Genomic DNA, 27,032 nt, shown 5'->3' with positions numbered 1-27,032 from the left:
ATTTTTTTCCTAAGTAGAGTGGAAATGAACTTACAACTTGTAGAAAAGAGAGAAACCACACCACTTATGTTAAATTATGGTATGATCAGGCAAATTAAAGTTTATATGTTATATTATTTTACATATTTCTAAGCCTAGGCTAGTTTTCTCTGCTTTCTTTCTCACTTTTTTATTCATCCCTTTTAAATAAAAAATATTTTAATTCACCTCTTAAATTATATAATTTTGTGGATTTTATATTTGCAAAGTTAAATAATCATCACTAATTCTAGCATTGCTGACTTCTTTTCAAGCAGAAATTTTATTCTCAATCTGTTGACCTTTAATTCTTCACGGTTTGATTGTGGAATAACATTATTTAATTGTACATGGAGTTGCTTTAATCTGTAGCTATTTGTCTTTGTTTTCTGTTTTTAAATAATAGGCATATTTCTGTTAGGATGACATTGTCTCATTTAATAAATGTGAAGTTTTGGGGGAAAAAAACCCAAAACCTTTGAAATCACTGAGACAGAGATTACCTAAAATCAGAATTTTTGAAAGAAAAATGTTGATTTAGTGAGACTTCCTAGTGTTTTTACCTAGAGATCTGTGTTAACTCTTTACATACAGTACTTAAAATGAGATTATAGTAACACTTTAGGATACTGTCTTCATATATCCAGAGTAGAGATAAGAAATGGTCAAACAGTTCCTTTGAGTCACCAAAATATATGTAAACAAGTCTGTGGGTAACATATTGCACCTGCAGTCATGGGAAAAGCTTGCATCATGGGAAAACTCACTCTGCCTGGGGTTTGAATTATTAACAAGGAAAGTAGACTCTTGATCAGATTATGGTTGAAATCTGATAATAATCTCAAGCCCATGTATTTATTTCGGTAACGAGAGATTTAACTATGTACATGTTCGGCATTAAGGAATCTTGATGATAATGTTATATAATGTGGTTCACCTGATCCATGATTTTCTTTTTATTTTTAATTTAAAAATTTGTAAATTTAATTAATTTATTAATTTATTTTGAGACAGAATCTCACTGTGTCACCCTGGATAGAGTGCTGTGGCATCATCCAAGCTCACAGCAACCTTATATTCTGGGACTCAGGAGATCTTTGCTTAGCCTCCCAAGTAGCTGGGACTACAGGAGTGCACCACAGCCTCCAGCTAAGTTTTCTGTTTTTAGTAGAGACAGGGTCGCTCTAGCACAGGTGGAGTTCAGGAGATGTTTTTGCCTTGGCCTCACAGAGTGCTAGAATTACTGGTGGAAGCCACCCCTCTGGCTGATGATACTCTTTAAAAAAATACACTGATATCATCTGCATCTTAATGGTCCATGATTTCTGTTTTTAACAATGTCTTTGTTCTTAAATTCTCAGCCTTTTGAAGGCAATGAAAAAGTTTGCTGAGAATAACTTAAAGATCCAACTGTGGCCCTGACAGTGGAAGCGCAGGAGCAGATTTAGGAGGTGTAGTGCTTACTTTGACAGGTGTTTGGACTTTTCTAATATGTTTAAATTTTGAAATTTGGGGATTTCAAATGATTATTTTCCATCATTTTCAAACTTTATTTCAGCAGTGGAATGTAAAATACTGAAAACAGATGTCAGTGCATGAATGTGTTTCTTTCTTTTTTTTTTTTTTTGAGACAGAGTCTCACTTTGCTGCCTTCGATAAGAGTGTGTGGTGTCACAGCTCACAGCAACCTCCAGCTTTCGGGCTTAGGCGATTCTCTTGCCTCAGCCTCCCAAGTAGCTGGGACTACAGGACTCTGCCACAATGTCCGGCTATTTTTTTGTTGCAGTTGTTGTTTGGCAGGCCCGGGCTGGGTTAGAACCTGCCAGCTTCGGTGTATGTGGCTGGTGCCATAACCACTGTGCTATGGGCGCCGAGCCTAGTTTTTATATTTTTAGTGGAGATGGGGTCTCCCTCTTGCTTAGACAATTTTGAGGTATTATAATCTCAGTGAGCATAATTATACATAACATTTTTCCAGCAATTCTCCGATGACTCTGATAAATTGCTGGTTCAAGGGAAATGTGCATTTTAAGTATTGACAGATATTCCCAGATTGCCTTTCAAAAAATCATACTAATTTACACTCTCCTAACAATCAGTGTTCTTTGTGGTAATTTAAATCTTATGTGTGGAAAGCACACTGTGGAACTCTTGAGTACACCTCTAGGGAATTCCAGAACATAGTTTCAAAACCATTTAATGGTGTTATTTATTTTTGTAAGAATTACCTTTTTTTTTAAGGCAGGACTAGTTTTTGCTTAAGAAGGCAAAATAATGTGTAGTACACACTATAGGAAGATTTCTTGGAAGAAGGGTTAAAATATACTTTAGATCTGCATCTTACTAGCTTCAGTTAGGGCTGTCACTGTTTATGAGAAGCAATTGAAAAATGATCTGCTTATTGACTTAAATAAAATCAGTGTTTTAGAAAGTAGTTTTTCAGATTGTTGTTCAGTAGTTGTGACCTAATTTTATTCACTTTTTTTTTTTTAATTAGGATATATCAACTCAAGAAAGTAACATATTAGGGGCATTCTGTGATATGAATGTAAGTGTTTTATCATTTTTCATTCTAAAGTTTATGAAAATTTTGAGTCCTTTAAAAATTTTTTTTCTTTTTGTTCTAAAGCCTTTCTTGTTGATATGTTTAGGGTTTTCGTTCATGCATGTCTTTTGAGTTTATTTTTATGTCTGATGAATATCTTCCAGTTTTTCTAATAAAATGAAAATTATTACTGATAAGTTTTAAAATAATGACATATTCTTTACTTTCACAGGATGTAGAAGTACCCTTGCATTTGCTTCGTTATGTATGTCTGTTTTGTGGGAAAAATGGCCTTTCTCTGATGAAGGATTGCTTTGAATATGGAACTCCTGAAACTTTACCATTTCTTATAGCACATGCATTTATTACCGTTGTATCTAACGTAAGTATTGTTTGGAATTGTTCTTATTCTTTAGAGCAATGTCTAGCATTTCAGTAATAGGAATTTTATTCCAGAAAAGGCAGGTTTTGAATCATTTGCATGTATTATTTTTTTGGATTATGCCTTGAAAAAATTGGGTACAGAAACCTTTTTAAAGGTCTTCACATTAAAATTAGAATTTGAATGAAATTTGTGAATCTTTAATGTTAAAATATTGGTAATTATAGATATTACCTGTTTCCATTAAAATACAAGTGTCTATACACAGAATACTTGTGTTGATTTGTAACTTTCTTCCCTAAATTTTGTCTTGGGAAATTTTTGTCTTATTAGAGTTTTGGGTGGCTTAAGTGATGGCTGCCTAGGTACTACTACTGTGTGCCTGACATCCCTCTGTATTTGTATTACAAATAGAGATTTCTTTTTGCCTTTGTAAAGAAGTTAATTCTTTTGTATGTTGTGAATGTCAATTACTGTCAAGCATAGTAAGTATGGAAGCAAAGATTAAGTAACTTTTATTCTCTATTAAAATTCAGGCTTTAATAATCTATTATGGTGATTATTTCAGAAAATTGGTACAGAAGGCCAGGTGCAGTGGCTCATGGATGTAATCCTAGCACTCTGGGAGGCTGAGGCGGGTGGATTGCTTGAGCTGAGGAGTTTGAGACCCCATCTTTACTAAAAATAGAAAAACTGAGGCAACAGAATCACTTGAGCCCGAGTTTGAGGTTGCTGTGAGCTATGACGCCACCACACTACCCAGGATGATAGCTTGAGACTCTGCCTTGAAAAAAAAAAAAAAATTGGTATAGTAAAAGTTAAATGTAACTTTACCAAAGCCTGAATTCTTTTCTTAATGAATTACCTTAAATAATAAGTAATGTAAAAATTTTAAGTAAATATATGTAAAATAAAAATATTGGGTGAAAAAAGACTCAACCAGATATTTTGTTGCACTGTTTCCAGTGATAACGCTCTTTGTAGTAAGTATATTGGGAAGGAGCACTGGCATTACTCAAATTTATTGAATCCTGCATGATTCCATATTTGAAATAAATGATTTGTATCAAGGTCATTTTTAATTCCTAAATTCCATACTTTTTTTGTTTGTTTATTTGTTTTTTTGAATTTCAAGCTGTTGCCCTGGGTAGAGTGCCGTGGCCTCACAGCTCACAGCATCCTCAAACCCTTGGGCTTAAGTGATTCTCTTGCCTCAGCCTCCCAAGTAGCTGGGACTACAGTTGCCCGCCACAACGCCCAGCTATTATTTTGTTGTTGTTGTTGCAGTTGTCATTGTTGTTTTAGCAGGCCTGGCCGGGTTCAGACCCGCCAGCCTTGTTGTACGTGGCCAGCACCCTACCCCCTGACCTATGGGTGCCACCAAATTCCATAGTTTTTGATAGGTTGAAAATACTACACGCGTACACACAAAAGAAAATACTATATACAGAAATAGTATATAATATAGGTTAATGATGCAGGCTTTGGATTCACAATCGTGTTTGAGTCCTGAATGTAAGCGTTAATTCTTCTTAATCTGTAAAATGGGAATGACGACGATATCTGCCTTAGAGCATTATTGTGAGGTTTTTGGAATGAGAAGATAGATTTTTAAAATTTGTAATATAGCATTTGGTAAGTATGTGATGACTGGTGATTATTATTCATATTAGCTATAACTGATTCTTTCATTCTTACTGAATTTAGGAAGGAATAAGTTGGATAGGAAGTTTTCAATTTGGCTTCCTCTGGGAGAAAATAAAAATAAAATTTTTGAGTGAACTGAAATGCTGTGTTAACACTTCGATTTTACACAGTGTTAAATTTGGAGAAGGCATGTAACTTTGAATTCCAAAATTCATAAGATAATTGTTGAAAGGGTTTCCTTTATCAAAAATATTAAGTAAACCTAGATTAAACTGATTATCTTGAATTTATTTTACCAATTCTTGGCTATAAGTCTAGTGTAGAAGTCTTGTTAAAGACTTTATCTTTAAAAGTTATCCTTTACTAAAGAAAAAAGATTTAGGCTTAGATTCTGTTTCCTCTTTCTCTTCAGTCTTTTTATGATTCCTAATTGATAGGCTGTTACCAATTTGGATAGCTTTATCCTACAACTCAACTTGAGGGCATTAAAGCAAAGTTAGATTTAAAATTAGCAATAGTGCTTAAATTAATAATGTAATTGTTTTGAATACTATATTCAGTATTTGTGTTATTTTCTAAGAGTATAAGGTGTATTTCTTAATATATTTTGCTTTTCATATATATAGGGTGGCCATAAAGTTTGTGTGTGCTTTAAATTTTATATATATACTTTTTAAAATTTATTTCAGATTATTATAAGGGTATAGATGATTAAATTACAATGCTTGCATTTGTTGGATAAGATCTCTGTTGTACTTATGACCCTTACCCAGGAGTTTGTGCCCTTATATTATGTCCATTAAGTGCGAGCATACCAGTCCCCCTCCCTCCTCTCTTTTTTCCCTTCCCACCTCTCTCCTTTCCCAACTTGAATTAAATTGAGTTTTTCTTGTGTGGGTGTGTATTAGTTTCTCCACTGGCTTCAATTAGCATTGACTATATTGGATACTTCTTTTTCATTCTTGCCATACTTTACTAAAGATACTGTTCTCCAAGGGTTTACTTTTTAACCAAAGATTTTTATAACTCAGTTGAGTTGCTCTTTAATTGGCACCTTTTCCTTATTAAAAATATTTTAATTTGGACTTCTGTAGTCTAATTTCTTTTATGCAGTTAATATTTTGGTGCAAATTAAGTGCTTAAATTAGACTTCTTTTTGTAATTAAGGTTACTGCAGAAAATTTGTACTTTTTTTTTTTTTGTGGTTTTTGGCCAGGGCTGGGTTTGAACCCGTCACCTCTGGCATATGGGGCTGGTGCCCTACCCCCCTGAGCCACAGGCACCACCCAAGAAAATTTGTACTTTTAAAAAAATTTTTAAGCATTCTTTCTAAAAGGGCTAGTGATATTTCAGGCTTTAGGAGTTTTGGCATAATTTCTACTTTTTTGGAGTTTTGTCCACTTCACCTAAAGTTTATATAGACACTTAGTGGTCTCTTTAAACAATTAAAATAGACATCTTTTGGCTGGGCACGGTGGCATGCAACTTGGGAGGCTGAGGCAGGAGGATTGCTTGAACCCAGGAGTTTGAGATAACAGTGAGCTATGCTGACACCACTACACCCTAGCCAGGGCAACTGAGTGAGACGCTGTCTCGAAAAAATCGACGTCTAGGCCGGGTACCATGGCTCACACCTATTATCCTACACGCCTATTATCCTACCACTCTGGGAGGCTGAGGCAGGTAGATTGCCTGAGCTCATGGGTTCCAGAACAGCCTGAGCAAGAGCGAGACCTTGTTTCTAAGAATAGCCAGGCATTGTAGCTGGTGTCTATAGTCCCAGCTACTCTGGAGGCTGAGGCAAGAGAATCATTTGAGCCCAAGAATTTGAGGCTGCTGTGAGCTATGACAACCTGGCACTCTGCGGAGGGCGACAAAATAAGACTCTCTCTCAAAAAAAAAAAATAAAAAGAAAGAAAAAATAGACACCTCTCAGCATTTGAGAAACCTCGGGGCCTTTAAATTTCAGAATTTTCTGAGCATATACGAATTGATTTGGAGCATGGTTTTTTATCTAGTAGGTTATTACATAAATCCTGGTCATCTTTGTGTGTCGATTTCTTTTCTGGATAAATAGGTAGATTGTTTAGCCATGTTGTTTTGGCTTCATCAAGGAAGAAGTTCTTATTTGGGAATCTCTGAATTTCATCGGAAGGAAAATGCCATTTTACCACTCCATCACAAAGTTTAGGGCAGTACTTTTCTTGTAAAGAGAAAACACTCTGGGGTGGCACCTGTGACTCAAAGGAGTAGGGTGCTGGCCCCATATGCCGGAGGTGGCACGTTCAAACCCAGCCCTGGCCAAAAACTGCAAAAAAAAAAAAAAAAGAGAGAGAGAAAAAACACTCTTGAGTTATAAACTACTGTTAGGGTAGTATATAGATAAAGACTGACCTTACTGAGTACCTCTTTCTTTCACAATTTGTTATAGTAAATTATGCATTTAAAATGTTTGTAACATTTGCTGGGACCCAGACCATTCTGTTTCCAAGGATATTTCCATACTCCTATTGAGGAAAGGTAACTTTATCAAATAGTGTTATCTCTTATGACTGAAACCTACAATTCTGAGCTTTACTGGAAAAGTTACTCTGTCCTGGGTTTGAATTATCAACAAAGAAAACATACTCATACTTCATGGTTCAATTTTGATAATAACTTTAAGCCCACATGCTTATTTCTTTTTTTTTTTTTTCTGGTTTTTGGCCAGGGCTGGGTTTGAACTCGCCACCTCCGGCATATGGGACCGGCGCCCTACTCCTTGAGCCACAGATGCCGCCCTCACATGCTTATTTCAATCTCAAAAAATTTCTTTGTCAATTAACCTGATTTTTAGCAAACTTCTCAATTTTGCACAAATATTTCACTTAAATAATTCTTCTTAATAACGGCTGCAGCCACAAGAAACAGCAATCTTTATGTTGTTTTCTTATTTTATATTGGTCCTTAGGTTTTTACTAAATCCTGTTTACTAGCATTTAACATAGATTAGAGAAATGAATATAGAGTCATACAGGTTTTCCCACTGACACCCAGATGTTAATTTTCCTTTTGTTGTTAATTTGGTTTTAGCTTATTGTATCCTTCCTCAGACCTCAACTTACTGCTTAGTTTGTCACTTCATACATTAACACTGTTTATTAATTTATAAACAGTCCAATAGACACAAGGAATTTAACATGTATAGAGAAGAAAGAAGTATAAATTGAGCTTAATAAAGAAACCTCACAAATACATGATTTAGAAAACAGGTAAGACAAATTATTAGGGAAGAGATGTAGTCAGAGAAGTAAATTTATAGGGGTTACAGTAATACATCAGAGAACACAATAACAGTTTTCCACTTCTCTGTGTCCTAAGGCTGTTTTTACAAATGCACTAACAAAGACTGTTATTAATATTAGCTATTAGGCTAAAATTATATATTTTTACTTATCTCCATGCTAGATAGGAGAGTAGGCTGACAATTCAATGAAGTTTTCTTCCATTTTGCCACTTTCTCAGAAATAGCTCTGATGTAGAATACTGTTTTTCTTCATTTTTAGGGTAGCAGGGAATTCCCCCCTGCCCCCATTTTTAAGATTTTTAACCTGCGGTTAGAAAGGCTGCTAAAATTCCATTAGTAGTAAGAAGGGGTAAAAGGCAATAAGGAATGATAAGGGACACAGTCTGTGGGGTTAATAATAGCATATATTATAGAATTTGATTCTTGTAATGTTTGTATCTATAGTGTTAAAGAATGCAATTTTATAAAGATAAAATACTGGATTTGACTTATAGCTCTGTTATATACTATGTAATTTTGATTTTATTACTTTTATAAACCTTTCTTCATTTATCATACTGGGAATATTAACAGCTTAGTAAATGGTAACTATATTTTTTCTTATCCATGTTGAACATTTTCTCTTCTCATTTTTTATTTACATTTTTATTCATTTGTGTTTATATCAAAATAAAGAATTCCAGCATACCTATTTTCATTTTCATCTCTTATCTTCCCTTAAGATAAACACAAATCATACTTTCATGGTGATTATTTTCCTACATTTTCTTTTAAGTTTTATCGCCTAAGCTTATATTCCTAAAACTCATGGTTTAGTTTTATCTGTTTAGTCAACCATGCAAAAGGAGCTTCTTTCATGCATGGCTATTTTTTTAAGCATTAAGCTTTATATTTTATTGACTTCAAGTCTGATGATTTTTATTGTTTAATCTTTTAAAATACATATACTAAATACACTGGCTGGATGTGATGGCTCATGCCTGTATTCCTAGCACTTTGGGAGGCTGAGGCAGGAGGATCACTTGAGACCAGGTGTTTGAAACCAGCCTGAGCCAGGGAACAAACCCCATCTTTGTAAAAATTCGAAAAATTAACTGGGTATGGTAACATACCCCTGTGGTCCCAGCTACTTGGGAGGCTGAAGGAGGATCACTTATGCCCAGGAGTTTGAGATTGTAGTGAGCTACGATGATGGCACTGTACTCCAGCCCAGGCAACAGAGTCAGACCCTTTCTCAAAACAACAAAACAATAAATAAATAAATACACTGATGTTTGTTCATTTTATTTGTGATAGACATTTGGATTATTGCAGTTTATGTAGGTATCAGCATTCTTTTACATTTTTTTTAGTAAGTTAATTTATTTCAGATTAATCTGAGAGTACAAGCAACCAGGCAGAATATTTGATTTTGTTAGGTAGAGTCTTATTGTTATGTCCCACACATTAAGGATGTGCCAAGCACCCTACCCTGTACTCATTCAGTGAGAGCACCCCAACTCCTTCACCCTCCTTCGTTAACCCGCCTTCCTCATTATTTCCTGCTGTCCGCCCCCCGCAACTTGAATTGAAATGAGTTTTTCTCGAAAACTACTTGGGCATGCATTCGATCATCTGTTGGCTTCATATTAGTATTGAGTACATTGGATATTTGCTTTTCCATTCTTTTGATACTTTACTAAGAAGAATGTGTTTCGACTCCATCTGGGATATTACAAAAGGTATGAAGTCACCATCTTTTTATGGTTGAATAGTGTTCCATGGTGTGCATGTACCACAATTTGTTAATCCATTCCTGAATTGATGGGCATTTGGGTTGTTTCCATGTCTTAGTGATTGTTGTAAATTGAGCTGCAATAAACAGTCTAGTGCAAATGTCCTTATGGTAAAATGATTTTTTTTTTCCTTCTAGGTAGATACCTAGTAATAGGATTGTGGGGTCAAGTGGGAGATCTAATTTGAGATCTTTGAGGATTCTCCATATTTCTTTCCAATGAGGCTGTATGGGTTTCTTCTACATTTCTTTTGATGCAAGTGTATGTGCATTTCATTTGGCTGTATATCTACATGTGGATTTGTGATTAGTGGGGTTGTGTGCATATACATTATTTAATCTTAAGTGTTAAAGCTGAGGTTCTCCTAAATGGTTATATTAATTTACACTCCTACCAAATCTGTGAAACTTCCTATTGCTAACACTTGTATTGTTACTTACTCTTAGAGATTTTTGATGGATGTATCATTTTACTGTATATTTTTAATGACTAATGAGATTGAGCACCATTTCATAGGCATATTAGCTGGTTGGATATTTTTTGCAAAGTATCTGTTTAGGTTTTTTGCTCATTTTAAAATAGACAGTCTGCCTTGTTCATACTACTGTTCCAAGATTCATCAGATGTTTTGAATATAAACCTTTCCATCTGATATAGTATTATTAATGTCTCTCAGTTTAGTTTGCTTTTGACTCACTTGTGGTGTATTGTATGTGGTTGTCAGTACTTTTTGTTTTAACCTTACACATTTTGGTTTACAGTTCAACTGCAATCAATTTTTATGTATTATGTAGAGGAGGGATTAAGATTCATTTTCTTTTTGAAGGGAGATATCCACTGTTCTTAACACTCTCACAAAGACCTGTCCTTCTTCTTGGTTCTGTGGTATAGTACTAATGTCTTAAATCAGGTGTCCTTTTTTTGTTTGTTTGTTTGTTTTTTAAGTGATGAGCTCTCCCTACATTGCCCAGGCTATATTTGAAGTCCTGGGCGCAAGCAATATTCCCAACACAGCCCTTCCCGAGTAGCTGGTACTGCTGGCCCACACCACTGTTCTCAGCAATCATGTCTTTATGTGCATGAATTTGGTCTCTCTGGTATAGCCCACTAGTTTATTTGCTTAATTTTGTGCTGTTTGTACACCATATTAACTTCTGGAGCTTTATAAGAAGTCTTGCTGTCTGGTGAATCAGCTGCTATCTCCTTGATGTTTTTCCTTAAGAAGGGTTTTGGCTTTTCTTGGACCTTTGTATTTGGAATCAACTTTGTAACTTCTACGTGTATGCCTTTTTGGACTGCATTGGATCTATAGATAAATTTGGGGAGGACTATCATCTTTATAGTATTGAGTCTTTTATAAATATGTATATTACCTCCTTATTTACATATCCTTTAATTTCTTTGTCATTTTCTGTTTTTATGTAGAGATGTTATATATATCAGTCACGTGGTCGTTTTTGATGTTATAAAAAGAATCTTTGGCCCCGTACAGTGACTCATATCTGTAATCCTAGCACTCTGAGAGGCCATGGGCAGGAGGATCCCTTGAGCTCAGGAGTTAGAGACCAACCTGAACAAAAGAGAGACCCTGTCCCTACTAAAAATTAGCAGGTTGTTGTGGCAGGCGTCTGTACTCCAGGCTACTTGAGGCAGGAGGATTGCTTCAGCCCAGGAGTTTGAGCTTGCTGTGAGCTAGGCTGTCTAGCCTGGGCAACAGAGTGAGACTGTATACCTTTAAAAAAAAAAAAAAAGGAGAATCTTTGAAAACTTTATTCGCTCTTTCTTCCTGGTATGTGAGAAAAAAATATAGAGAGTTTTCATGTATCTGTATATATTTATATATATATTTTTTCTTGAGACGAGTTTCACTATGTTGACTGGTGCCCTAGCCACTGAGCTACAGGTACCAAGCCTATATTAATTTTCTAAGCAACAATCTTGCTAAACCCTTTAATTTATCTGAAAATTTGTTTGGGTTTTCTGTTTATATCATCCCAGAGTAATATCAGTTTTAATTCTTACTTTCTAGTTCTGTGCCTTTTGTTTAATTTCTTACTTTATTGTACTCTGCTATATCTATTGAATTGTCTTATTGACGTTCAGTTCAAGTGGGATTGACTACTTCTGTATCTTATTCCCAGTGTTAGAAGGAAAAGTTTTAACATTTTATCATTTCGGCTTGGCATCTGTAGTTTAGTGGTTAGGGCACTGCCCACATACACCAGGGCTGGTGGGTTCAGACGCACCCTGGATCTGCTAAACAAGCAAACAAAAACAGCCAGATGTTATGGTGGGCGCCTTAGTCCCAGCTCCTAGGGAGGCTGAGGCAAGAGAATTGCTTGAGCCCAAGAGTTTGAGGTTGCTGTGAGCTATGACATCAAAGTACTCTACAGAGGGCAGCAAAATGAGACTGTTCCAAAAAATTTTTTTTCATCATTTGCATTAATATGTTATTTGGTACAGAATTTTAAAAAATATGTGCAATGGAATATAGTGCCATAGTTTTTACAGATATACTTTATTTTATTAGAGTGAAGCTGTATATTCCTTATTCCCAAATTTGTCTTTAATTTATATCCATTTCGTATGTCAAGCCTTTCACATTACAGTTTGTGGTTAGGATTTTTATTATGTTTAGACTCAGAATAAAACTATTATAATGGAATTGCATTAGATTTAGAAATGTGTTGGACTATCATTGTAGAAAAAGAAAGGAAACATAATTCAGGTGAGGGCTACTTACAGTAAGAGTTTATTTCATTAAATATTGCTGATATTATAATCAGTGTGTTACTATAAAATATATTTGCATATTGAAGTGACTAGAAGGCATAGATAATTTGGTATTTTTTTGAATAGATGAGATGGTTTATTAAAAATGAAAATAGTATGAGGACAATTAAGGACAAAGTGGTGGTGGCAGAAGGGGAGAGGAGAGAAAGAAAGAAGGAGGGATGGGTGGGGAAAGAAAGAGCAGAGAGAGGGAAGGAGGGAGGTGGGTGGGGCCTTGGTGTGTGCTACACCTTTTGGGGGCAAGACACGATTGCAAGAGGGTCTTTGCCTAACAAATGTAACCAGTGTAACCTGGTTTATTGTACCCTCAAGGAATCCCCATCAATATTAAAAAAAAAAAAAAGTGAAGATAGTTGGATGGCACCTGTGGCTCAGCGAGTAGGGCGCCAGCGCCCCACATGCCAATGGTGGTGGGTTCAAACAGCCTGGGCCAGCTAAAAATGAAGATAAATGACAATAAAAATGAAGTTCGTTTAAAATCTAATTTAGTGCTTTGTATTGGATATGCTACCATATCAAGAGGTATAGAGGAGCATGTAGTAAGCAGATACTACTTTGATAGTTTTGCCTTTCATCAAGAAGCTAATGTTAACTCTTCAGATTGATTTTGTATGTAATGCATAAAAGTTACTTACCTGTTACGTGTATAATCTTTTGTTGTTTATCTTTTTTAGAATTGATAATAAAATGTATATAGTTTTAGAGATAGCAAAATACTAAACGCTCTTGTTTTTAGTTTAGTGAAAGACGTATGTGTTTCATATATTTGTTGTATTTTTTTTTATTAATATTAAATCAAAGCTATGTACATCAATGCGATCATGGAGCACCATACACTGGTTTTATAAACAGTTATATTTGTTGTATGTTAATGTCATCCTTATGTTTCTTCATAGATTAGAATATGGCTACATATCCCTGCTGTCATGCAGCATATTATACCTTTTAGGACCTATGTTATCAGGTAAGTTTATAAAATCCTTCTCCCTGATTATCAATGTACATTTAAACAATTTATATCATAAAATTGTGTTGTTTGAAAATCTGTAGTCACATCCTCTAGAGAAAATTTGAGTTAACAGTTTGGTGTGTAGTAATTTTAATGCAAATTTATGGATTATTGTTTAAAGTTTACTTATTAGGGATTTATATTGGACTTTTTTTACATGAGTGTATTAGAAAAATTAAAGATATTAATGTTTATTTTGCTGTATTTACTGTCAACAAATCCACACTAAGTATCTCTTATGTTCTAGGCACTGAGGATATAGCAGAGAAGAAAATGGATTTTAAAAATGTCTGCTCTTATGTTCAGTCTGTTTATGAAATAGTAAATGTCATAGTACATCAGAAAGTAATAAGTATTACTGGAGAAATAGCAGCAAAGATAATTTTAGAGTTGTAAATGGTAACAATTTTAAATAAATTGGGAAGGTCTCATTGAGGAAGAGGTAACATTTGAATTTTATAAATCTCAACCTAAGAGGAAGCTTAAGATAGAGAAAGGATTGTATTGATTAGACTTAAGAGTATAAAGTACCAGAATTCTACAAATTGTAGTTCTTTATAAAGTTTATGAGTTCTTTATATATTTTTTTCCATTTATTTGTAAAAATCTGAATGCCCAGTTTTCCTGGTATTGCTTGAACTGTAGGTAAATGAATCAGGCAGAGAATCAGATAGTGGTGAATGCTGTGCAAGTAAATTAGTGTGACACAGAGGGAAGATGAGGTGTTTTGAAGGATGATAACTTGAGGGACACGAATCAGCTGTTGAAGTGACAGAAGAATGTATTTGAGGTAGTTCATAGAAAGCTTATTGGCATAGGCTTTGAAGTTGGAAAGAATATGAGCTAGAAGAAACTAGAGACAGGTATGGAGTACAATGTGTAAAGGAGTATAATAATGATAGGTTGGAGTGACAGTCATGGTCACATTCAAGAACTTGCAGGCCACTGTTAAGTTTGGATTTATTTTTAGAAAAGGGAATCTATTGAAGGTTTTTTTTTTTTTTTTAGCAGGTAAGACATGTTTTTAAAAAATCACTTTGGCATTTTTGTGGATCATAGGTTAAAGGAGGCCTAGAGTAGAAGATAGGAGGAGACTAACAGGTGAATGCGGTAGTCCTGGAAAGAAAATGATGGTTACTTATATTGGGATTGTAAACGGTAATTTTAGAAGTTGGGTGAATATTAGTGAAAATAAAGTCAACAAGACTGGTGATTATGAAGCATAAAGAAAATGGTGGCATTGTGTAGGACACTCAGCTCCCACCCCCACCTCCATTTCTTTTTTGTCTTATGAATTTCATAACTGAGATGTAGAAGATGTTGAGTTGCCTGTGGGACATTTAAGTGAAGCTATATAGATTCACAACAGTTTCATTAATAGTTGTCAGTATGAAGATAGTACTTAAAAACCATTGGAGTGGAGGGGGTTACTAGCCAGAGAATGTAGAAAGAAAATAGAGATGCATGTGGGATAGAGTTCAGATCAGTTGCTTTTGCTGTGTAAAAATACAATCCCCAAAACTTAGTGGTTTAAAACAATAGCCATTATTTCTCACTGTTCTGTTGGCAAGGCATTTCTGATCTGGACAGAGTTGGCTGCAACTGGATGGTCTAGGATGGCTTCATTCACAGATTTTGCAGTGGGCTCTCATATATCTATTGCAGTTGGCTTGCAGTGAGGTGGGGCAACAGATGTTTCTTTTTCATTCAGCAGGCTAACCTTGGTCCCTTGTTTTAGGTGGTAAAAGAGTTCCCAGCAAGAAAATAAGCTCAGAGGCTTTTCAGGCTTCTGCTTACATTACGTCTATTAATATTTCATGTCCAAAGCAAGTTCTTAAGGAAGTGATGACATAGGTGATACTTTTTGATGTGAGGGATAGCAAATTACATTGCAAAGACTTCCACATATCATGATGGGAGAGACTTGTGGTCATTTTGCAATCTGTTACAAGCCCTGAGTTGCTCTTGTGTTCAAACGTTGATTATTGGAGAAGGAATCTGCCAAAGAGATTAGGCAGGGCCTAAGAAAAATCAGAGGTTTATAGTTTTGGAAGCAAAAAAATGATAATGTTTATAATGTATAAATTCTTAAAGAATTTAGGCTATGATGAGTTATATGTAAAGGTAACTGAAATTTAGTAAAACAGGAACTGTATGCATGTCAGATATTAGAGAATTATAAATCTTTACTAGGGATGTAGAATCCTATGTTAATAACTTGGCTCTTTGCAGTTGCTGATTGAAGTTGGACTCTCAGTAGAAGTACACACTGCCACATACCACAAGCTTTTTAAGTGTCACTTAGAAACAGTTCAATTTGAGAATGTTAAATCTAAGGATGCCAGGTTCTACTGTACTAAATAAACATTATGGAAGCGTGAAGCAAAGGAAATTATTTTATTATTGAGTGGCCGGTGTTTAGAAATGTCCTATGAGTTTTTATATCTGTTTTCTATTTCTGAATCATTTCAGGTATTTATGCAAACTCTCTGATCAGGAGTTACGACAGAGTGCAGCTCGTAACATGGCTGACTTAATGTGGAGCACAGTGAAAGAACCATTGGATACAACATTATGCTTTGATAAAGAAAGCCTTGATCTTGCATTTAAATACTTTATGTCACCTACTTTGACTATGAGGTTGGCTGGATTGAGTCAGATAACAGTAAGTTATATTTGTTTTATTTTTGGTCTTTCATTTGCTTTCTGGTCTGTCATGATAATATGCCTACTGCTTATGGTGCACTTTATGTTCGTCATTGTGCTATGCATTTTACGTGGATTTTTTTGTATGGTCTTCTCAGATAAAATTATTTTAGACATGAGGAGTGCAGCCCTTAGATTTATAAAGATTTATGCCTTAGCTCTTTTTTGATTTCAGGGTTCAGCTCCTTCACCATTAAACTATTCAGTTTTTCACATTCAGAGAGTAATGTTTGGAGAGAGATGAGTTAAGAAGTTAATTAATTTTCCAGGAAGAAGCCATAGATTATTTATTGGGCTAAGAGTAATGTTTTGGGGTTTTGTTGTTTTACTGTTGTTCTCCCTGTAGTGACTTTATTACTTGTTGCCTTGCATTAGATTTTTGTTTTTTCTTTATTCAACTTTGCTTTCTCTAGTGTGATTAAGCATAAATATTACTTGTGGGAGGAATTTATTTAGCATTTTAATATAATAGAAATAGTCAATACTAATTGGGAAGTTTGTCTCTGATTATCTGTCTTATGTTTTATAGTTTTAATTTGGTTATCAGTTATCAGCTACACATACATATGTCAAACAATATTTACTGTTTTTGTTGATACTTGCCAGCATATACAAGAATAATTTTGGAAAAATCTTTTATTTTGTCTAATCATAGAATCAACTTCACACTTTCAATGATGTGTGCAATAATGAATCACTGGTATCAGACACAGAAACGTAAGTAGGACCATTATGTGTAAGTATGCTATTTTAATGTGTAGCTCTTCATGTGGTAATAATTGTGACTTTTAGAAGTATTTTCTAGAGAGAGGGCATGGTGGCTCACATCTGTAATCCTAACACTCTGGGAGGCTGAGGGGTGGATTGCCTGAACTCAGGAGTTCAAGATCAGCCTGAGCAAGAGTGAGACCCTGTCTTCACTAAAAATAGAAAAACCACAGGGTGTGTATGGCAAGCGCCTGTAGTCTCAGCTAGTTGGGAGGCTAGGGATCACTTGAACCCAAGAGTTTGAGGTTGTTGTGAGCTAGGACACCATGTCACTTTACCCAGGGCACAGAGTGAGACTCTTGTCTCACACAAAAAAAGTATTTAGTAGAAATTCTTTGCCTTGTAGCTTCAGTTTATATAGTCTTTAATAATCTTTCGGAACAATATGTTGAAATACTTTTCTTTTTTAAAATATTCTTTTAGAGATGGACTTGTTCTGTCACCCAGCCTGGAGTGTAGTGGCATGAACGTAGCTCACTGCAACCTCCAGTGCTTGGGTACAGGCAGTCCTCCAACCTACGCTTACCAGGTAGGTAGGACTACAGGCACATACTACTTTATCAGGGTAATTTTTTTTTTTTTTAATTTGTAGGGTTTAGGTCATACTGTGTTGCCAAATTGTCTTGAACTCCTGGTCCCAAGGGATCCTCATGCCTCAGCCTTCCAAAATGCTGGGATTATGGCATGCCTGGCCCATTTCTTTATCGGAAAGCATATACATAATCTTTCATGACAGTGCAGTATTATTTGTCACAGAATGAGAAGGATACTGTTTACACTGGAGAATTTAGTTGTGTGAAGAATATGGTACTAATAGTTTTCAGAAAGCACAGTGTGCTATTGGGTGGCTTATAAACAACAGAAATTTATTTCTCTTAGTTATGGAGGTTCAAAATCAGAGGTCCAGGCCAGGCACAGTGGCTCATGGCTATAATCTTAGCACTCTGAGAGGTTGAGGTGGGTGAATCAGCTGAGCTCATGAGTTCAAGACCAGGCTAAGCAAGAGTGAAACCCTGTCTTTACTAAGAATAGAAAAAAAACAAAACAAAACAAAAAATAGCTGAGTGTTGTGGCCAGCTACTCAGTAGGCTGAAGCAAGAGGATTGCTCAAGCCCAAGAGTTTAGGGTTGCTGTGAGCTATGATGCCACAGCGTTCTACCCAGGGTGACAGAATGAGACTCTGTCTAAAAAAAAAAGATCAACGGGTGTAGTATGCTATAGTTCTGCTTGAGGCTTACTTGTGGATTGTAGACTTTTCCTGTTGGATTTTCACATGGTGGAAAAAGAGCCAGAGAGCTCTCTAGGATTGCTTTTATAAGGGCACTAATCCCATTCATGAATGTTCTTCCCTCATCACTTAATTTATCTCCCAAAGGCCCTACTACCAATTATCACCACATTACGTGTTAGGATTTCAGCATATGAATTTGTGGAGGGACACAGACATTCAGCTCTTAACACACATGTGATTAAGGAAAAAGAAAAGACCTTATTAAGGACCTTATTTAATACATTTTATGGGGGGAAATCCAAATTAATGATGCCAAAATATGAAAACTATTTTATAGCTTGGACTTGTCCAAGTTCTCAGAAATGTATTTATTCCATTTATTTTGTCCATCTAGTATAGAAATCAGTTTTTTCAATCTCAAACAGTTATTGGATAAGCTATCTTCTTTTTTAACAGAATTAGATAAACTTTAAGGTGTTGAAAATTCCTAATTATATGAGTGATAGTTTAGCTTTAGTGTAAGTTGATCTTAGCACTGCCCTATGAAAATGATGATCTCACTAGAACCCAACTCTTCTTGAATTTGAAAACCAGAGACAATATCTCTGTTCTTTTTCTTCTTCCCACTAAAAAGTTCTTATCCCTTCATTTCTCGTCCTAGCAGTCACTTGTCTCTGGCAACATTCTCTTTAGGGGTCCCCTTTAAAATGTGTTGCCTAGAATTGTTCATGGCTTTGTAGATTACAGATTACACTAAAAGTGTTAATTCATGCTGTAGTCGATATTCAGTGTCTGTAAACCTACAGCTCTGGATTTTCCTACTGACCTTGTGTGCCCCCCATTCCTCCACCTACACGAGATTGCTTAAGAAAACCTTATATTCATGATTGCTCATGTAGTATTCAATCTCTCCCCTCACAGAGAAAGAACATTGGAATCTTAACTGTAGTAGTAACATATACAGGCTAAGTAGGTCTTTATGGTATGGAAATAGTGGATAGGAGAATAAGAAGGAATTCTATTGAAAAAAATATTACGAGTATACATCTTAAAGATACCGTTAAGAGAACGGGAAGAGGAAGGATAGTAAAAGTTGTCTGAACTAGTGAATAGAGATAGCTCGAAATGGTAAGGGAGCGTATGTATATTGTGAGAAAACTGGAGTAAAGAGAAAAAGTATGTGGTAAGTATTGTTGAGGCCTGTGAACTGGGTCTTTCAATGCGTTTTTGTTAAGATATAAATCCTATGCATACCATATAATTTACCTGTTTTAAATTTAAAATTCAGTGAATTTTTTTCTTGTTTTTGCAGTTTTTGGTTGGGGCTGGATTTGAACCCGCAACCTCTGGCATTTTGGGCCAGCACCCTACTACTTTGAGCCACAGACGCCACCCAAACTTCAGTGAATTTTAATAAATTAATAAGAGGTGTACAACTATCACCTCAGTCTAATTCTAGAACATTTCAATCTACATAAAGATCCCTTTTTCCCATTTGTAGTCAGTCCCTATTCTTATTTATTTATTTTTGACCAGAGTCTCACTATGCAGCCCTTGGCAGAGTGCTGTACTGTCACAGCTTACAGCAACCTCCAACTCTTGGGCTTACATGATTCTCTTGTCTCAGCCTCCCAAGTAGCTGGGACTACAAGCGCCCCCCACAACACCTGGCTGTTTTTTGTTGCAGTTGTCATTGTTGTTTTAGCTGACCAGGGCAGGGTTCAAACACGCCAGTCTCGGTGTACGTGGATGGCGCTATAACCACTGTGCTATAGGTCCTGAGCCACTCCCTATTATTTTTTTTTCTTTTTTCTTTCTTTTATTGTTGGGGATTCATCGAGGGTACAAGAAACCAGGTTACACTGATTGCATTTGTTAGGTAAAGTCCCTCCACAATATTGCCCCCAAAAGGTGTGGTGCCCACCAAGGTCCCACCCCCCTCTGCTCTTCCTTTCTCCACTCCTCCCTCCTTCTTTCTCTCTCTGCTCTCCACTTCCCCCACCACCACCATGTCTTAATTGTCATTAATTGTCCTCATATCAAAATTGAGTACGTAGGATTCATGCTTCTCCATTCTTGTGATGCTTTACTAAGAATAATGTGTTCCATTTCCATCCAGGTTAATACAAAGGATGTAAAGTCTGCATTTTCTTTAATGGCTGAATAGTATTCCATGGTGTACCTATACCACAGCTTGTTAATCCATTCCCGGGTTGGTGGGCATTTAGGCCATTTCCACATTTTGGCGATTGTGACTTGAGCTGCAATAAACAGTCTAGTGCAAGTGTTCTTATGATAAAAGGATTTTTTTCCTTCTGGGTAGGTCTCAATAATGGGATTGAGGATCAAATCAGAGGTCTAGCTTGAGTTCTGTGAGGGTTTTCCATACTTCCTTCTAAAAAGGTTGTATTAGTTTGCAGTCCCACCAGTAGTTGTAAAAGTGTTCCCTTGTCTACACATCCAGTCGAGCATCTGTGGTTTTGAGATTTTGTGATGTGGGCCATTCTCACTAGGGCAGATGGTATCTCAGGGGGGTTTTGATTTGCATTTTACTAAAAATAGGGATGATGAGCATTTTTTCATATGTTAGCCATTCGTCTGTCATCTTTAGAGAAGGTTCTATTCATGTCTCTTGCCCATTGATACATGGGATTGTTGGCTTTTTTTCATGTGGATTAATTTGAGTTTCATCAAGGTTTTGTCTGATTCAAAATATGTAAATATCCTTTCCCACCGTGTAGATTGTCCATTTGCTTTGGTTGTTGTCTCCTTAGCTGTACAGAAGCTTTTCAGTTTATTGAAGTCCCATTTCTTTATTTTTGTTGTTGTTGCAATTGCCGTGGCAGTCTTGAAGTCTTTCCCCAGGCCAATATCTTCCGGTGTTTTTCCAATGCTTTCTTTGAGGATTTTTATTGTTTCATACCTTAAATTTAAGTCCTTTATCCATCTTGAATCAATTTGTGAGTGGAGAAAGGTGTGGGTCCAGTTTCAGTCTTTTACATGTGGATATCCAGTTCTCCCAATGCCATTTATTGAATAGGGAGTCTTTCCCCCAAGGAATGTTCTTGTTTGGTTTGTCGAAGATGAGGTGGTTGTAAGATGTTAGTTTCATTTTTCTGGTTTTCTATTCGATTCCAAGTGTCTATGTCTCTATTTTTGTGCCAGTACCATGCTGTCTTGACCACTATGGCTTTGTGGTATAGCCTAAAATCTGGTATGGTGATACCCCCAGCTTTATTTTTATTACTAAGAACTGCCTTAGCTATATGGTTTTTTTTCTAGTTCCATACAAAACACAGAATCCTTTTTTCCAGATCTTGGAAGTACGATGTTGGTATTTTCATAGGAATGGCACTGAATAGGTAGATTGCTCTGGGAAGTATAGACATGTTAACAATGTTGATTCTACCCAGCCATGAGCATGGTATGTTCTTCCATTTGTTAGTATCCTCCGCTATTACCTTTCTGAGGATTTCATGATTTTCTTTATAGAGGTCCTTCACCTCTTTTGTTAGGTGTATTCCTATTTATTTCATTTTCTTTGAAACTATGGTGAAGGGAGTTGTGTCCTTAACTAGCTTCTCATCTTCACTGTTATTGGCGTATACAAAGGCTACTGACTTGTGGACACTGATTTTATATCCTGAGACATTGCTGTATTTTTTGATGACTTCCAGGAGTCTTGTGGTTGAGTCTTTGAGATTGCCTAAGTAAAAGATCATGTTATCAGCAAAGAGGGAGAGTTTGATCTCCGCTGCTCCCATTTGGATTCCCTTTATTTCCCTGTCTTGCCTAATTTGGCTAGAACTTCCAGCACTATGTTGAATAGTAAAGGTGACAGAGGACAACCTTGTCTGGTTTCAGTTCTAAGAGGAAAAGCTTTCAGTTTTACTCCGTTCAGTAAAATATTAGCTGTGGGTTTGTCATAGATAGCTTCAATCAGTTTCAGAAATGTGCCACCTATGCCTATACTCTTCAGTGTTCTAATTAGAAAAGGATGCTGGATTTTATCAAATGCTTTTTCTGCAGCTATTGGGAGGATCGTATGGTCTTTTTTTGCTTCTGTTAATATAGTGGATAACATTTATGGACTTGTGTATGTTAAACCAGCCTTGTATTCACGGGATGAAACCTACTTGATCGTGATGTATAACTTTTTTGATGACGAGCTGTGATCTATTGGCTAGGATTTTGTTGAGAATTTTTGCATCTATATTCATTAGCGAAATTGGTCTGAAATTCTCCTTTTTGGTTGGGTCTTTTCCTGGTTTTGGCATCATGGTGATATTTGCCTTGTAGAACGTGTTGGGAAGATTCCTTCCTCCTTAATTTTTTGGAATAATTTCTGCAGTACAGTAATAAGCTCTTCCTTGAAGGTTTGATAAAATTCTGGTGTGAAGCCATGTGGACCAAGGCATTTATTTGTTGGAAGCTTTTTCATTGTTTCTTTAATTTCAGTGTTTGAAATTGGTCTGTTCAGGAGCTCTATTTTTTCCTGGCTAAGTCTAGGGAGAGGATGTGATTCCAAATATTGATCCATTTCTTTCACATTGTTAAATTTCTGGGCATAGAGTTTCTTGTAGTATTCAGAGATGATCCCTTGTATATCGGTGGCATCAGTTGTTATTTCCCCTTTATCGTTTCTGATTGAGGTCACTAGAGATTTTACTTTTCTATTTCTAGTTTGGCCAAAGGTTTATCTATTTTATTTATTTTTCAAAAAAACCAACTCCTTGTTTCATTAAATTTCTGAATGATTCTTTTGTTTTCAATTTCATTGATCTCTGATTTAATTTTGGATATTTCTTTTCTTCTACTGGGTTTAGGCTTAGATTGTTCTTCTTTTTCCAATTCATAACATGGCTGTGAGTTTGTTGATGCATTTTCTTTCTGTTTTTCGAATGTAGGCATCTAAAGCGATAAATTTTCCTCTCAAAACTGCTTTTGCAGTATCCCACAGGTTTTGGTAGCTCGTGTCTTCATTGTTGTTATGCTCAAGCAAGTTAGTGATTTCCTGTTTTATTCCTTCCTGCACCCAACTATCATTCAACAGAAGGTTGTTTAATTTCCATGCCTTTGTTTCTGTTGGAGTTGAGTTCCACCTTTACGGCCTTGTGGTCTGAGAAGATACAAGGTAAAATTTCAATTCTTTTGATTCTGTAGAGGCTGTTTTGTGGCCTAGGATAAGATCAATTTGGAGAATGTTCCATGAGGCGATGAGAAGAATGTATATTCTTTACCTTTGGGATGGAGTGTTCTATATGCGTCCATCAAGCACAGTTGTTCTAGGGTCTCGTTTAAATCTCTTATATCTTTGTTTAATTTGTTTAGAGGATCTGTCCAGCTCTGTAAGAGGAGTGTTGAAGTCCCCTGTCATTATGGTATTATCGGATATCCTACTGCTCAGACTGAGGAAGGTCTGTTTCAGGAATCTGGGAGCATTTAAATTGGGTGCATAAATATTTAGAATTGAAATGTCTTCTTGTTGTATTTTTCCCTTGACCAATATAAAGTAGCCATCTTTGTCTTTTTTGACTTTAGTTGCTTTAAATCCACATGTATCTGAAAATAAGATCGCAACTCCTCTTTTCTTCTGAATTCCATTTGCCTGAAAAATTGTCTTCCAACACTTAACTCAGAGTTGTAATTTGTCTTTTGAAGCCAGATGTGTTTTCTGCAGACAGCAAATGGATGGCTTGTGTTTTTTAATCCAGTCAGCCAATCTATGCCTCTTCAGTGGGGAATTCGAGCCACTGAAGTGGCTTGAATCTGTAAGTGTGGTAGTGTTCTACTCATCTTATTTTGAGATAGTCCATTGCTTAGTTTTATCTTTTGCATCAGTGTGGAAGTTAGGTTCTGTCCTTTAATTGCTGACTTCTTACTTTGCTGCTGATCCACTGTGATGGTCAGTGTGTAGAACAGGTTGCAGTATTTCCTGTAGAGCTGGTCTTGTTGTGGCGAATTTCCTCAATGTTTGTGTATCAGTAAATGATTTGATTTCTACGTCAATTTTGAAGCTTAGCTTAGCAGGATATAGAATTCTGGGCTGGAAATTGTTCTGTTTAAGTAGATTGAAGGTAGATGACCATTGTCTTCTTGCTTGGAAAGTTTCATTAGGGAAGTCTGCAGTCACCCTGATGGATCTGCCCCTGTAGGTCAACTGGCGCTTACTCCTGGCAGGTTAAAGAATCTTTTCTTTTGTGTTGACTCTGGAAGGTTCATCACAATGTGTCTTGGAGAAGCTCGGTTAGAGTTGAGGCGACCTGGGATCCGATATCCCTCTGAAAGGAGTGTGTCAGAATCTTTGGTGATATTTGGGAAATTTTCATTTATAATATTCTCTAGTATGGCTTCCATTCCCGGGGCATTCTTCGTCCCCTTCTGGGATTCCTATAACTCGTATGTTGGAACGCTTCATAAAGTCCCATAATTCTGTCAGTGAATGTTCTGCTTTCTCTCTCCTCTTTTCTGCCTCTTTAAGTATCTGAGTTATCTCAAGAACTTTGTCCTCCACCTCCGAAATTCTTTCTTCTGCATGGTCTAATCTGTTGCTGATACTTTCTATTGCATCTTTAAGTTCCCTAATTGACTGCTTCAGTTCCTTCAGCTCTGCTATATTCTTTCTATATTCTTCATATAGTTCATCTCTTATTTGATTCTGTTTTTGGATTTCCTTTGGTTATTTTCCACTTTATCAGCAGTTTCCTTCATTGTTTGCATCATTTCCTTCATTGTTTTCATCGTGTGTATTCTAAATTCCCTTTCTGTCATTTCTAACATTTCTTTATAGGTGGAATCCTCTGCAGTAGCTACCTCATGGTCCCTTGGAAGGGTTGCTCTGGACTGGTTCTTCATGTTGCCAGGATTTTTCTGCTGATTTTTCCTCATGAGTGATTTCTTTTATCTGTTTTCTTAACCTAATTTTCCTTTCACTTCCTCTTGCTCTTTAATTTGCTCTGCCAGTGGGCTAGGGTTTCGATGAGTCCTTTTGGTACAGGACCAGAAGGATGAGAAGGTTGAAGAGTAAGAAGGGAAAACAAACCAAAAAAAAAGAAAGAAAGAAAAGAAAAAAGAGAAAGGAGAGGGTTTCGGTAACAAAGAATATTGACAAAAGAGAGGCATAGAAGAGGGAGACAGAGCCATATAGGTATACAGTAGGGTACTTCGACTTAATCTTAAGACTCCAACCTCTGGGGATGCCGGGTTGTGTGGTTCCCTTGTGGTCTGCAGCTCTTTGCTAGCCTGTTCGGGCACAATACCCCACCTGCACCATGTAGAGAGGAAAGACAAAAATGCTATAAATCAAACCAAAACAAGCAAACGGAAATCTTTATGGGATAAAATTAGGGATAAACCAAATAATAGGGGTAGAAACACTAGTGGAAATGAAATTCTAGTTGTTGAAAAGGGCAACAATGGTAAATTATATTTAAACTAGAAAAATAAAGACAGAAAAGAAAAAGAGAAGATAAATCTATAGGGAAAATGTTGAAATTACAAAATAACAAGAAAACAAAACAAAAAACAAAGCAGTGTATATATCTTGCTGAGTATTGTCTGGGCAATAGGTGATCTTCTGGGGTATGAGATGTTAAACACAATGCTGATATGCCTGTAGGAGATGGAGACTGGATTTCTCTGCTGATTTCTCAAACCCTGCAGGGTCGGGATCCTAAATTTCTCCTCAGCCCTCTTAAAAGGCACACTTTAAAGTGCTAAACTTCGTTAAATAGAAGCTTTCTCAGGAAATGCGCTCATTTCTGGGATCACTCCTGAAGTGGCTATCTACTTACCCAGTGTGCCAAAGCTGGTGTCACTCTGTGCCCCTAATGGCTAAGGCTAGACGGCATCTCAGTCCCTGCGTTTAGGCTGCTCAGTCATTAGTTTACGTGCCCCAGCCTCATCTTTGCTCTGCGACCCTGAGGGCGGAGCTTACCAGGGTATTTCTCCCACAATGGCTTTGCAGGGCTCACAGCTGAACACTGTTAGCTCCGTCTGGCTCAGCACCTCAGCCTGTGGCCCTAGATAATGCTTAAAGTCCTCCGCACTCTTGCCCATGTTCTCCCAAGGCAGTTCAACTAGTGCCAAATCCAAAAAAACCAAAACAGCTTACAGGTATGGCCTTTCCAGTTTGCAGTCTCACTGCTGCTGTACTTACAGCTGCTGGCTGGATTAGGCCTACACACACAACCACTTGCCAGTTTTCTATTGCTTTTGTCCTTCTTATTGGGTCCAGAAGTCTCCTACTGATTCCCTGTGTTCTGAAAGGGATGTTTATGGGCGGATCCCACCAGCCAGAGATGCCTGGAGTCTTGTTTCCCCAGACTCACAGTGCCCATTTGCAAGCAAGCTTGTTACTCCATCTTTGGACGCCATCTTTGATAATTAGAGATGCCAGTCCCTATTCTTATTTCCAGTTTTAGTAATGTACTTTCTCTTTTAGATTTGCCCTTCTCATATAATTGGAGTCAGAGGATAGTCATTTTCATCTGGCTGCTTTCACTTAGTATACTTTTTTTAAAGTTCATTTAGGCTATAGTGTGTATCAGTGCCTCATTCCTTCATTCAGCAATGTGATACAGTGCTCTTTTATTTATTTAGCAGGTTATGGATATTTGGATTGTTGCCATATTTTGTTAGTATGAATAATCAACCATTTGTGTATAGGTCTTTTTGGAGACATGTTTTTATTTCTTATGGTGGATACTTAGCAGTAGGATTGATAGCTTATATTATTAGTTTATCTTCACCTTTTAAATAAGTTGTCAACCTGTTTACCAGTGTATCTGTATTTGTTTATATTCTCACTGACAATGTATGAAGGTTTCAGATTCTCCTCATTGTCACTAGCACTTGTTACTATCTTGTGTGA

The 27,032-nt window shown here is 36.5% G+C and overlaps 1 protein-coding gene across 4 annotated transcripts in view; it reads left to right on the top strand.

Moving 5' to 3' along the window:
- Positions 1-27,032, top strand: part of USP34 (ubiquitin specific peptidase 34) — a 276,477-nt gene that overhangs the window by 54,203 nt on the left and 195,242 nt on the right. For all 4 annotated transcript variants that reach the window (XM_053589538.1, XM_053589537.1, XM_053589535.1 and 1 more), the window contains exons 4-8: positions 2,516-2,566; positions 2,796-2,945; positions 13,343-13,410; positions 15,928-16,120; positions 16,817-16,878. In XM_053589538.1, coding sequence (XP_053445513.1) covers positions 2,516-2,566; positions 2,796-2,945; positions 13,343-13,410; positions 15,928-16,120; positions 16,817-16,878 — 524 coding nt within the window. The remainder of the gene's footprint in view (positions 1-2,515; positions 2,567-2,795; positions 2,946-13,342; positions 13,411-15,927; positions 16,121-16,816; positions 16,879-27,032) is intronic.

The sequence above is a fragment of the Nycticebus coucang genome, chromosome 4, assembly GCF_027406575.1.
Source record: "Nycticebus coucang isolate mNycCou1 chromosome 4, mNycCou1.pri, whole genome shotgun sequence".
NCBI lineage: Eukaryota > Metazoa > Chordata > Mammalia > Primates > Lorisidae > Nycticebus > Nycticebus coucang.
The sequence above is the reverse complement of the archived record's forward strand: the minus strand, read 5'-3'. Positions and strand labels throughout refer to the sequence as shown.